The sequence below is a fragment of the Populus alba genome, chromosome 2 (genome assembly GCF_005239225.2).
Source record: "Populus alba chromosome 2, ASM523922v2, whole genome shotgun sequence".
NCBI lineage: Eukaryota > Viridiplantae > Streptophyta > Magnoliopsida > Malpighiales > Salicaceae > Populus > Populus alba.
This window is the reverse complement of record NC_133285.1, coordinates 17,331,324-17,345,685: the sequence shown is the minus strand read 5'-3', so window position 1 is coordinate 17,345,685 and position 14,362 is coordinate 17,331,324. Positions and strand designations below refer to the sequence as shown.

The window sequence follows — 14,362 nt, the reverse complement described above, 5'->3', positions numbered from 1 at the left end:
TCACTGGACATGGTTGCACCCCATTTAGGGTGAGATACGACTTGACTTACATATGTTGGTTCTAGAGGTGACAGAAGAGAATGCTTAGAGACAATGTGCAATTGTTTGGGTTTGAAAATATTATTCATGGATTGAGTAGTCATGGAATGAGTACAGGTTGAGAGGTTTTCAATTGACGTAGGACATGGAAAATTAGAAATGGAAGTAAATGGATGATGATGGGGGAAAGAATCGTGCAACGCAGAATCATGTAAACTAGAATGCAAATTTAAATGCTCATCATATAGAGGTTCATGAGAGTCACAAAGAGTAGTAGAGAGAGATGGAAGTATACTTGGAGGTGGCACAAAGATGATAACAACAGTTTCCAAGCTCATTGATGATTCCGAAGATCCATCTAAAGGAAGGGATTGCGCAGGAACAATAGGAGTAGAGGGAGAAATATTAGGGCACACGGTTGGCTTTATGAAGAAATGTGTGTGGTTAGGTGGACGAGCTCTGCATATTGGACAGGTGGGAGTTTTGTGCAACTAGGCTTTAGGTTTTATCAAAAGTCACATGTTTGGACAGATAGATCTGATCTGTTAGTGGGTCCATGCATTTATATGCATTTTGGGTTTGTGAGTATCCTATGAAAACACAAGGAATGGACCTTGGCTGTAATTTATAGGTGATGTATGGCTTTGTGATGGGATAGCATAAACATCTAAATTTTCGCAATTTTAGATAATTTGGTTGTTGACGAAAAAGAACTTCAATTAGGGACTTATTTTGGAGGAAAGGAGTTGGTTGCTGATTTATGAGATAAGAGATGGTTTGGAATGCGTGAGGTCAATAAAAAAGTGGTAAGGAAGCATCATAGAGCAAGGTAAGGCCCATCTCTATAAGATGATAATGACGCCTTTTAGAAACACTATTTTGTTGGGGAGTGTAGGGAGCAATAGTATTATGACTTATACCATGATTGGACAAATAGTTTTTTAAACTTAAAAATTTACCACCATTGTCCAAGTACAAAGTTTTGATGGTGGACTGAAACTGTTTTTTCAATAAGCATTTTAAATTAGGGAAAAATGCTAGAAATAAGATATTTTGTAGACATTGGATAAAACCATATATATTTGATATAAAGATCCACAAAAGTGAGATAATAGCGTGCACTACTGAACCCAGTGATGTGAGCGGGACCCCAAACATCGGTGTATATAATTTCAAGTGGAGAATGACTTTGAAAACTTGTAAAGCCGAAAGGTTGTTGATGCATTTTATTTGTTGAACAAGAAGTAAATGAAGATGGGAACTTATTTGTGGAAATAAGAAGAAATAATAGATTGACAAGATGTTGAACAAATTTAATTGAGGGGTGTCCAAGATGCTTGTGCCACCCATTGATTGAAGTTTGTTCATGCACATAAACACCCTTTTTTAGAGTGGAAGAAGCCATCAATGAGTTTTGAAACATGTAGATGCCATTCTCACATCCACCTCTTAGAAGTATTGCCCTCGTGGATCGTTCCTTCACAAGAAAAACATTATTGTGTTTGGTGAAGTGATGAATTGAAATGAGATTCTAGTGAATATGGGAACACATAAAGTATCATATAAATGAAATACTTTTTTAAGCGTGGGTAAAGCTAAAGAACTAATATGTGTAACCACCAAACTTGTACCATCACCAAGAAGAACTTCGTCAATGTCGTCATACTCAGAGTGAATGGATAAGTTTTATAGATCACCCGTGATATTATGAAAGACTGCAGATTCAATTACCATTTATTTTCTTGACCATTTGGGGTGCTAGCACAGTTAGCAGTCATTTCAAAATATTAGAGTTTCGGGTAGGTCTTTGTTGTGTGACCCATTTGGTCATAATATTGACATTTTGGTTGGAAGCGTATGTGGTTTGAAGTAGGATGGCTTGAATTATTGTTATGTCGTTAGTCTGGAGATGGGCCATTTAAAGAACGATGATGGCCTTATTGACGTGAAGGTCCATTACTTCCCTTTGGTTACTAGGTTGCAAGGAAACTAGAATGATGGTTGGTGAAATTTGCAGCAGCCATAAGCTGATATATATGTAGTAGCCTCTATCCTTCTCAAGTAGCTCTCATGCCCTACAAGTAGATTATGGAGCTGTTTAAAAGCAAGGGATTTTTCTCTTACTTGAATAGGAGCAGCGATCTCACAGAATTCAGGACCTAATCCTTGAAGGACATATAGAGTTAAGTCATCGTCGGAGATGAGGTGATCAATGAGAGCAATCTCATCAACCAAGCTTTTAACCGTATGAAGATACTCTAGGATTGATCGATTTCCACACTAAATCAAGGTTAGTTCTTCCTTAAGTTGCATTACCCTTGTACGCAATTTGCTTGCATATAGAGTTGATAATTTTTTCCATGCCTCATATGAGATTTTGGCTGTGGCAATGAGGGGTGTGATTGTGGGCGAGGTAGATGCAACAATGACGCTAAGAATGAGCTTATCTTGTGTAACCCAACGGTTTTTCATGGCTATAGATTGTGGGGTGCCATCAAAGGAGGGGCATTGTGATTCTCCATTGACATGATCCGGAGGGTCTTAAATTGAGCCCGCCATTGAGGAAAAGATGAGGGTGTGAGTTTCTCATTGATTTGAGTTGTGATGTTGAAAACAACCAGAGAGAGTTCTGAGGAAGAGTTAGGCTGATTTGCGGAAGACGTGTGAAACGAGGATTAAATTCTCGTTAGAGAGATGATGTTCTGATACCATATAGAGTAGTGATATTATTCAAGATTTCACAATGGAATTTTCAACATGCTTTCATTGATCTTTGTTTTATACTAACCTTGCAAATCCGGAAAAATATCAAGGACATAATATATTTTCTTAAATGTATCAACTTACAGGGCAAGATTTTAGGTTTTGTTGCTGCTGCAAATCACTTTCAGATTTCTTGTGAATTTGAAATTGATTCTTGCTTTCTGTCACCTTCTTTAATAGGAGGGTCATTGACCTTTATATTGTGGGCGCTTCATCAATGCGAGTAGTTAGCCCATCAAGCGAGAATGCCCATAGACTTTTTTTATCTACACAAAAGCAATTAAAGGTCATATCTCTTTCATAACAGGTGGCTCCTCTATTAGCACCACCATCTATACCCGTATTATTGTGTGCAGACAACTCTGTTTTGAGAGGAAACAAGCCAAAATAATATGAAAGAGATTATGTATATGAGCTCCATGCTCTCACAAGCCTAATAAAAACTATACTTGTTGTCATAAAGAGTGTTCTCTAAGTGGATGCTCGAGATGCAACAAAGGGAAGCCAATAGACATATCAGCACGTTAACGGTCATGAGTGTGGCCATCACCGTCACCATCATTCTCCATTTAGGATTTCATTGGGTAGCTAGCTTAGACAGGAAGCAAATCCAGAGGGAGGTTAAGTCCATGGTGATAGGGTCCCTCTATCTGTAAAACATGTATTAAACGCTCATCTCTTCATAGACTTTATCTTTATTAAAGTGAAATCTTCTAGAGATCCAATGGAGCTTGTACAAATTAATTAGTGGCTCCCAAACATGTCAGTATACGGATGGTCTGGTCAGTAAACCATCGTAGAAATGTTTGCACTTTGAAGCACAAGCATGGGCGATGAACGAGTGCATTAACTAGGACGTTGAAGACGTGAATCTGCGAAGAAATACTATAACTTTATTTGTCTTTGAACTATATTTCAAAGACCACAGCATGTATCTAATAAACAATCCCTTATGTTCAATATTTCATTAATGCAGTCGGTGGAGCTCTTGCACAGACATACTCCATGGCAGCTAGTCCCAGCAGAGATGAGTTGCCAGAGTTGACTAATTAAGAACGTAGAAGTATACACACACACTGATCACCCACTTGTATGGGCAACTGGGCATAGCTTACATGCTTATCCAGCTACGCAAATGATTAAATTCAGAATTTAAGAGATAACAAACAATCCATATGAAAAATTATTGTTGCTTTGGGCATTATTATATGGGATATCCATCTTATCCCAGAACTACATGTAATTTCTATAATTTCTCCATAGCTAAAGTGTAGCTAGTATAGCATCAACACATCATGTTTTTATCTAAACATTGTCTCTAAGTTCAAATCATTAATAAAACATGATAGCACGTAATTTAAAGGTGAGAGAGAGCTACCCTAGTTCTAAGCTCGTGTGTTGAGAAAAAAAAGTGCTTACATTTATTGAAAATGATTTACTCTCGTGTTTTATATATGTAAATATTTACGCGTGCAGTGTTATCTTAAGAAACTTAGTCTGGTCAGTAAACGAATTTACTCTTCGTATTATCTTAGTTAAAGAGTTTAAATACTAAAAGAGTTGTAATAAGATAAAACCACGTGAATAAAAACACAGGTAAAACCTGATTAGAAAGAAATCAAATACTCTAATTATGCTAACAAGAAGGCATGTGAATGAATCTGCCACTTCTAACTTGATGTTTTTCGCAGTTTCTTTTTGTGAGTTTATATATATATATATATATATATATATAATTTTCAGGAGGGTTAAAATCTAAGCGTTTTTTTATAGCCACGCATATAAATATATGTATATAATTCTAGAAAAAATTAAATATTTTTGCAGAGGGCGGCCCACTTGCCCGGAATCCGCCCTTGCTGTATGTATGTAAAGTACACTTGGGTTGTGACTTTAATTTGATCATTAAATGTTCTCGCCATTGACCCAACGGTTCCAACGCGTCACATTAAGATGCAACAATTGGAAGGCTCTTCAGTGAACTTGCCCAAATAATGTAGTGGATAAACCCTATATATAGGACACTTTTCTTGCAAAGAAGAACATGCAATGCTTGCGAAGAACCTTCTTAATATAGCATAAGCACAAGGCCATGGGTGTGATCTCATCAAAATGGGTTTCTTTTCTTCTGCTTCTCTTGTGCATTGTCCTTCATTTGAGTGCAATCAGCCTTGGTGATGACAAGCTTGACAAAACTAGATATCAAGACGATGATTGTAGGTGGAATCCAAGACGTTGTGGAGGCCGCTTTGGCCGTGGACGTGGGGGAGGACGAGGAGGTGGTGGTGGTAGAGGTGGTGGCTTTGGTGGTGGAGCTGGAGGAGGAGGAGGACTTGGTGGTGGTGGTGGTAAAGGTGGTGGCTTTGGCGGTGGAGCCGGAGGAGGAGGAGGGCTTGGTGGTGGTGGTGGTAGAGGTGGTGGAGCTGGAGGAGGAGGAGGACTTGGTGGTGGTGGTGGTAGAGGTGGTGGCTTTGGTGGTGGAGCTGGAGGGGGAGGAGGACTTGGTGGTGGTGGTGGTAAAGGTGGTGGCTTTGGTGGTGGAGCTGGAGGAGGAGGAGGTGTTGGAGGTGGAGCTGGTCATGGTGGAGGATTTGGGGCTGGAGGAGGTGTAGGTGGCGGAGCTGGAGGTGGTGCTGGTGGAGGTGGTGGTTTTGGTGGAGGTGGTGGAGGTGGTGCTGGTGGTGGGTCAGGACATGGTGGAGGCTTTGGAGCTGGAGGAGGGGTAGGAGGTGGAGCTGGAGGTGCTGGTGGTGGTGGAGGAGGTGGAGGAGGAGGTGGTGGTGGCGGTGGTATTGGTGGTGGTTCAGGTCATGGTGGGGGCTTTGGAGCTGGAGGTGGTGTAGGTGGTGGCCTTGGAGGCGGTGCTGGAGGAGGAGGTGGAGGAGGTGGTGGAGGTGGAGGAGGTGGAGGTCTAGGTGGTGGATCAGGCCATGGTGGTGGCTTTGGAGCGGGTGGAGGTCTAGGAGGTGGAGCTGGTGGAGGTTTAGGTGGTGGTGCTGGTGGAGGTGGAGGTGTAGGAGGTGGGCATGGTGGTGGAGCTGGTGGAGGATTTGGAGTTGGGATTGGCATTGGTGTAGGAGTTGGGGCTGGTGCCGGCCATGGGTCTGGAAGCGGTTCTGGAGGTGGTGGTGGTGGACGCTAAACATGCTTTACCTTGGAAACCAAGCTTTTCGGCAATATGAAATGGATAATGCAAGTAAAATAGAAAAATATCAGCTTGAATTCTAAAGCATCTTTTGTTATGTCAGTTTCTACGCTTAACGTTGTAAACTTGTGTTCTCATCAATTTCTCCTTGGTGCTTCCCAGTTACTCGGATTCATGTATGTTCACTAAGAAATTAATTCGCAATAAAGCCCTTCTTTTCTGTGTTTCCTTGTCTGAACGTTAACGGAAATTAAGTTCTTCTAAAGCCAAAATGTCCACCACCACTTCGGGCATTTATAAGAACACCAAACAACCTCTATTAGTAATCAACCATTTCAGTTCTGCATGGATTTAGAAAACGATGTCACTTCATTCTTTATGATGATTAATCTTTTCAGCTTTTATTTTCCTCTCATGCATGGCACATCAGGAAAGTTGACTATATTTCCAAATGCAAAGAGGAAATAAGACGAATAATTCTCTTTCACTAGCTAGCAGCTACATGTTCAAAATCTCAATTCTAACATATACGATCATGTCCCAAGGTGGAGAGCCAATCGATTTGATTATCTAAGGGAATTCAATTTGCCTTGGCCCATATCAATTGCTGCTTTTTCTCGTGTGCATGCATGCGGATATTCCTGCTGAAAACTCATAAATGCTCCACCCGCCAATTCACCTACTAGCCAATAATTGGATGGTCAACCGCTAATCAATAATTTATGAGAAATTCTTGCAGATTCGGTGAAAAAACGAAGTTGCAGGAAAATCCTTTATGAAATTTCTCTTGCTGACCACAGTTTCAAAAATGTCTTTATATTAGTAGAAAATATGATGGCCAAAAAGATTCAATAACATATATTTATGGTTTTTTTTTTTTTTAAGATGATGTTTTTTTTTTTAGTTTAGTTTTTTTTTTGTGATTTTTCTTCAATTAAATTAACATTGAATTTTGTTGTGATATCACGGTTACACAAATTAATTACACTAACTTAAATAGACAAGATAGTATAAAACAAGTAAGGAGTTGATCCCACGATAAAGTTTTAGTCCAGATTTTTATGCTAGATGTTATGCAATTTGAGAGGGGATTTGAGAGTATCTAGATTATAGTAGAATTAAACAATTAAGCAAAATTAAATAAATCAAAAAATTATCAAGAGAACAGATATTGGTTTCAAGTAAACATCTACCTATGCAAAATTAGAACTGATCATTAAAACGAAACATCAATTTATATTCTGAACTTTATCTTTTCTTAACATTTGTTAGTTAACAGATCCAGTGTATAACTAACCCTAACCAACAAATAATCAAAGTGTTTGCACTAATAATTTAATTCAATGGTAGCCTTAATAACTAGATAAATTAATTAATCTAGAAAGCATAATTATTTGTAGTTCATGTTTGATTTGTTCAAATGTTCTCTCTAAGATTAATAACATATATTTGCCACATTTATTAAACTCATTTGCTTCACAAGTTTATCTACCACAACTTTGGTTTTGATAACAAATTTAATAATAGATTATTGATAATAATAACTTAGAATCCGATATAGCAATTAAAATAAACAATCATAGGAAATAAACATATGAAAACAAACATATTCATTCATCATATAAACTAAAAAGAAAAGGTAAAATAAATCTCATGGTTCTTGAAATCCGAAGGTTTATGTGTCTTTGCAACTAAAAAAAAATAATTTAGCCTTACATGTCTATTGAACAACTAATCAAAAAAGAAAGAAGAATGCATAATTTCAGGTTCTTTTAGAGGAAATGGCATTTTTCTTCTCTTTTCTAGCTGCCTTTTTTTCCTTTCTCTCTTTCTTTTTATATCCTAGGAAATCCTAATCCCTTTTCTACAAAATAGTTCTTGTCTAAGTAGACAATTTACATTTATGTATTTTAATAACTATTTTTCTAAAAATAAAAAATAGCCTTGCATAAAATATTCAAGCTTTGACTTTTGACATACAAGAGCTAAATTGCCGAAATAAAGACTTGGATGTCAGTTTGGATGCTTTAATGTGTAATTTGAACTTGTTTCTTCACAAAACCTATCTATTAGCAGAATTTATATGTCATCTTAGAAAAATTATATCTCTCTCATATGGGATCATTTTCTTCTAAGTTTTGGTAGGATGATAGGTCTTAGAGTTAGGAATCCAAAAAAAAAGTAAGTTTGCATCAAATGGATTTTTGTAGCTCAAGATATTCAAGTCAGAATGGTCGAAGGTCAACACTGGCAAAATATGAGATTTGACTTTGAAGGTTACGATTTCCATGCTCTATCTTGTTTTTTCTTGCCATATATGTATAGAAAGGTATGGATGTTAGCTTTCTAATGTCATTGGAATCACATTGTTTCGACCTCTAAAGCTGAAGTTCTGCACAAAACATCGATCGAAGGTCAAATCACTCAATTATCTCTAATTTACTTCTTTCTGAATCTTACATCCAAAAGTGCCTTCAAAATATAAAATAAAGAATATCAAGACATTTTATATATAAAACATAGGTAAAATACTAGGCAAATGCGGGCAAAACTCTCAAATAATATGGTTGCATCAAATTCAATTTCATATATGATTTGAATTAAATTGATAATACACTACCAGAAATTCACCTAAAACTAACAAAATTACCAACGAAATAATTATGTCGGTAAATTGTGGCGATAATTATTGACAGACACTATTTCGTCTATAATTTAGTCGGTATATATTGACGGAATATCGCGGTCGGTATATACCAATGGAATTACAAATGGCATAGTCAAAATTAAAAAAAAAAAAAAAAGGTTATTGTCTGATGTAGAAGTTTTTACAGGTGATTTTACCGACGGAATCACCGAGGGATTCAAACTGGCATCTTCATATAGTGACATGACCAATTCACTGTCAGAATTGTCGACGAAATCATCGACAGAGACGGAATCATCGATAGAAAGAGTCTGTCGATGATTCCATCAACAAAAATGAATATATCACCACTCTGTCAACCCTCCCCTTCTCTATTTCTCCTTATTTTCCCCCATCTCAACTCTCACTCCCAAACTGAAAACAACCACCCCCCCTAAAAAAAATTTCCCCCTCTTCTCAACACAAGTCATATTTCTTTAAGTTTTGTGGTCACATCATCCATGTTTTGATTTATTGTGGATTTTATCATTTTCTGTAAGTAAATCTATCTTTTTTAATTTTAACATTTAAAAGCTAATTTCAAATGTCAATTTTATTGTTTTTTTTAGTGTATATACATGTTTTATTGTTATTTCTCAAACAAACTTGTTGTATGAATATATAATTTTAAACTTGTTATGGTTTGTTTTAGATTCTGTAAAATTGTATTTGTTTATAAATTGTTGAAACTTTGTTGAATTACCAAATTACATGTGTTGTGGTGAAATAATTAATAGCTTGTTTAACTGGTCCATTTTAATTTTTATCAATGCTATTGCCGAGTTGTAATTTCCATAAATTTATATGTATAAATTTGTATGGACATTGATAATTGATAATGAATATTTATGAAAAGTTGTAATTAGCTTGTTGGATAATCTCGAGGTAAACCAATATTTTTGCAAATTTATTTACCTACCATAGTTAATTAATACATGTTGTCATCATAATTTTATAGAGGTTCAATAAAAGTTATGGATGATCGTTTATGGATGTATCGAGATTCACTATAAGAATTACGGAGGATGGATTATTGTAATGGGGTTCAAGGTTTTATTAATTTCTCAACATTTATTCCCATAAATTTTACTGGAGGCGATATTAGGTGTTCATGCAAGAAGTGTTCTTCAATTCATGTTACTTATAATATATTAACCTTTCCTTTTTCATTGTTCTTTTTTTCAACTTGGCACCACCCTTACCAATCCTCAACTATATAGGGAGTAACTTGCATACTCCTAAAGCTACTACTTCCTTTGAACCTTCATGAGTAACTAGGTATTATGCTGATGATATAATATGCGAGATAAGATTTGAATTTGTTGTTAAGTGTTGGAAGAGCATTAGAAATAAGATCGTTCGTACACCTATTCATTACATTTCAAACTAAGCTACTAAATTTGAGAAGATCTTTTGATCTATAGAAGATATAATGGCTCTTCTATTAAAAGAATGGTGACCAAAGTAATTAAAGATTCTAAAAAGATTAACCATTTAGAGTCTCCATTATCTTTTGTGATGACATTAAAGTAGCGAACCTTAGAAATTTAAAAGCATGAAGGGTAACTCAAAGATTTTGAAGCCCTTAAAGAGGAGTCATCTAAATCTTTTTCCACCACTCATATTGATATAAGCAAAATAAAGGTATAACTCAAGGAGCTCCAGCATAAAAAGATCAAGATAGTGTGATCCCTCATGGTGCATGAGAAAGAGCTTTCTAAGAAAAAAGTCATCTCCTCCAGCATTCTATCAGAGATCACCATAATATCTATTTTCCTTATGATAAGTGAAGCTAACACATTCATTCTTAAAAAATTAAGAGGACTATTAGAGACAAAATAAAACGAGTTAGAAGGACATATCTCAAAACTATAGTATGTTGATATCTTAAACCCTTTTATTTGTTATATCGTTTCTTTCTCTTGGAATGTTTTTTTTAGTTTTGGTAACACTAGCTTATGATTTTATGTTGATAATACACACTTGATGTATTATTTTTTCCTTTTATCAATAAATTCTATATTTTTCCCCTGCTCTTGTCTTGTTACCTATTATGATTATGCTATCTGGTTATTTACTTTTTTCATGTGAACAATCATATGATTCAGATAGTTTTAAGGGATGGTATCACTATACTTAGAATAATTTTTAAGTTGCCTATGTACTATTATAGATAAATGATCCAAGTCATGGTGTAGTTCAAGGTTTTTTTTATGGTTTTTTTTTTTTTACTTATTTGTTTTTTGCATGAATGTAATCAAAACAAGTTTCAAGTTACCTACATATTTTTAAGGATAAAGGATCAAATTTTTTTTTTATGTCATTCATAAGTTTAGCTCTTGCAAGCTAAGAGCTACATTAAATTTCAACCATGGTATTTCTTTAAGAATTTATCATTGATAAGCCGAATCCTTAATTTGTTCTCATCGATGATTTTGTAAGATCTATTGGTGTAAAATTCTTTAACCATATAAGGTTTTTCTTATTTAGAGAGGAACTTATTGTCCATGTGTTTTAACATGATTATAGGGCATCATATTGCCAAGATAAGACCTCTTACTTAGAATAAGTACGGTCGCACCTTTTTGTTGAAAGCTCTGCAAAGTTGAGCTTGATAACATTCTAAGAATTATTGTGCTTCAAGGAGGTTTTCATCTAAGGCTTCAAGTTCTTCAAGGCATAGACAAAAATTGTCTGCACTAAAGAGTCCTTCATGGATTGCAATCCTTAAAAACAGAATTTGACATTTAAATGAAAAAACAACTTCAACACCGTATATCAAGGAATATGAAGTAACTTGAGTTGGCGTTTGGAATGTAGTATGATAAGTTTATAGTATTTCTTCATTTCTATCATGCCAATCATTTTTCAAGCAATTCACTAACTTTTTGAGAATATTGAATAAGGTTTTGTTAAAAGCTTCCGCCAAGCCACCAATTAGAGCATTGTACATAAATTAGTTATGTTGTTTGAAATCAAACTATGCACACAACTTGTTCATAGATGTATTGTATAACTCCTTTCCATTATCAATTATGATATATTTGGTACCCTATAATGGTAGATGATGTTTGTTTGAATAAAGTTTATAATTATCTATTTCTTTATCTCTTTTAATGTTGTAGCTTTAGCCCACTTCGAGAAGTAAGTAGTTATGGCTAAAATATAAAGATGCTTCTTGAGCTTTTTAGTAATGGCTCTACGACATCAAGTCCTTAAGCATTAAAGGGTGAAGAAGCAATTATCGAGTGTAAAGGCTCGGGTGGCTAGTGGATCAAATTAACATGCAATTAACAACTTTGACATTCTCTAGTATAGTTTATGCAGCCTTTCACAATCATAGGCTAGTAGTACCATATTCTTTTGATTTGAAAGTGAATTTTAAGACCCAATTGGTGCACTCCGTAGATCACCGAGTGTATTTCCTCTAATGCTTATATAACTTATTTTTCTCCAAGACAACACAAAAAGAATTTATCAAAAAAGCATCGATAAAAGTGTTTTGAAAGTATATGAAGCAAGAAGCTCTTTGCCTCACCTTTGTCTTATAGCATAGGTTCTTAGGTAGTTTATTATGTCTTAAATAGTTGATAAACAGTTGGTGTCACTCTTCTTTTTCAATCTCATAAACAAAAACTACACTCACTTGTTCTTTCTCTTCTTCATCATGAGTTATCGATATAACAACCTATCTTTAACATACAAGGACTTTTATTTCCTCACTATATAACACTAATTTTGACACCATATTTGTTAAAGCATTGACATTTTAAGGTATATGTTCTTAAGTGATGTAATCAAGTGGTGTCATTAGTTTTAATTTGTACTTATGATACGAGATAAATTCTAGCTTCTTTATTTCATAAAGTGAGAGGAGTTGCATGATGAATAAAGTGAGAAGAGTTGCTTAATGAATACTTGAGAATCTCCAAACATATTAAGGTGAGACATCTTTGTATTCACCGTCATATTCATCCTAATAATCAAAGTTTGATATTCAACCATGTTATTGGAACAACATTAAGTAAATGAGAAGGAAAATGGCAAGACCTCTCATTTAGGTAAAATAAAGATAACCCTAGCTTTGGCTCCATTTTTTCATACTATATCATCAAAATAAATTTTCCATGTTTATGACATTTCAATGAACAAGATGTTCTTATCAGGCAGGTCTTCAGAGAAATTTCATTCACTGGAAATATAATGATCAGCAAGAAAAACATATAATGCTTGCCCTTTGATTGCTTTTTATGAGACATGGACAATTTCAAATTCTTGAAGCAATAAAGCTTATATTGTCAGACTTGAAATGATGTATTTGAGAGGGTCAACTTGAAAGATTAGTCATACTACTTGGAGATAATGCCTTAACTATTTTATCACAAAATTAATGCTAGACATGTCCTCTTAAATTATTGGAGAATAATTCGATTCAAACCCATTTAACATCATAATATGTTAGTAAATAGCATTTTCCTTGGATTCATCATTTTATTATGCGAACAACACTCCTAAGAAATGCACTTAAGCTGCAATATAGAGGATAAATAGGCATCCTGGTACTGGTGCTTGTAGAACATGTGGATTAAGTAAGTGCTCTTTAATCTTATTGAAGGCATTAGTACAAGCTTCATCAGGTAAGTGAATGGTTAACATTGACTGGCTAAGTTAGTAATGAATCTTCATATATAGGCCAACTTTCCTTGGAGAGTATTCAACTCGTGAATGTTTTTTGTAGCTCTAATTGTAGAATCCTCAATCATATCTAGTTGATCTACTTGCACAACCTTGGTAGCCAAATTTTGGCCTCCCTCATTTATGCTCTCAAGTTTGTTCATCAACTTTGTTATCTCATGATCTTTTCCTTGAGTTAAGTTGAAAGACCTTCAACAAGTCTTATCAGGTTAGTTACTTGATCCTCTAAAGATGTAGTCCCGATTGTCATCACTAACATGGTGCCAAAACTCAATTTCTTACTTGGTGATTGGCATTGAGAAGTTTTCATGGGTGAATTATTGAAGTATTTTGTAACACTCCACACATAATCACTATATGGATACACAAGATAATTAATATCATATTACTTAAAAATCATGGAGATTTTTTTTTTTTACCTTGGGTGAATCATGTCCACCCAGGTCTTTATTCATAAATGTTCATAATATTGTTTGACCAAATAACATAAATATATCTTTCAATACATTTCCAAAATAAGGAAAATGAATATAAAAGAATAAAACATCAAAATTTGCATCGTATACTAAAAATAGAAATGCAAACCACAAGTTATTACATTAACTATATTAAGTTGATGTCATCATCATCTTCATAATTTCACAATAATGAGAATAATATTAAACCATAATATTTCTATAATTTATTTAGTACAATCCTTCAAGGTTAACAGAATAACATAAACATAGAAATCCTACATCTAAATGAAAACATGTGAAGTCCTACAACTAAAAGTAGTGATCATGTCAATCTAGTTTATAAAAGCATACGAAGAACCTGTAAAAAATAAACATACTAACAATTTAGAATAAAAATTTCATCATTGCATCATGACACTAATAAATCATACATAAATTTAAATTTTATAAATTTCACATAGATTTCATTATTACAGCCTTCATCATAAACATATCCCCTACCATCCATTAGTAGCAATAATTTACCAATCAAAACCTTTCACTCCAAATAATCAATGGGTAAGCCTCAATCTCTAG

The 14,362-nt window shown here is 34.7% G+C and overlaps 1 protein-coding gene across 1 annotated transcript; it reads left to right on the top strand.

The window, feature by feature from the left end:
- Nucleotides 1-4,801: 4,801 nt before the first annotated feature.
- LOC118032019 (uncharacterized) lies at nt 4,802-6,174 on the top strand. Its single transcript, XM_035036577.2, has one exon. It carries the CDS (start codon nt 4,895-4,897, stop codon nt 5,942-5,944), a length of 1,050 nt encoding a protein of 349 aa, XP_034892468.1. The 5' UTR covers nt 4,802-4,894; the 3' UTR covers nt 5,945-6,174.
- Nucleotides 6,175-14,362: the final 8,188 nt, after the last annotated feature.

What these genes read in the sequence shown, in the direction of transcription:
- LOC118032019 (XM_035036577.2), top strand. Translation starts at nt 4,895, where the DNA reads ATGGGTGTGATCTCATCAAAATGGGTTTCTTTTCTTCTGCTTCTCTTG.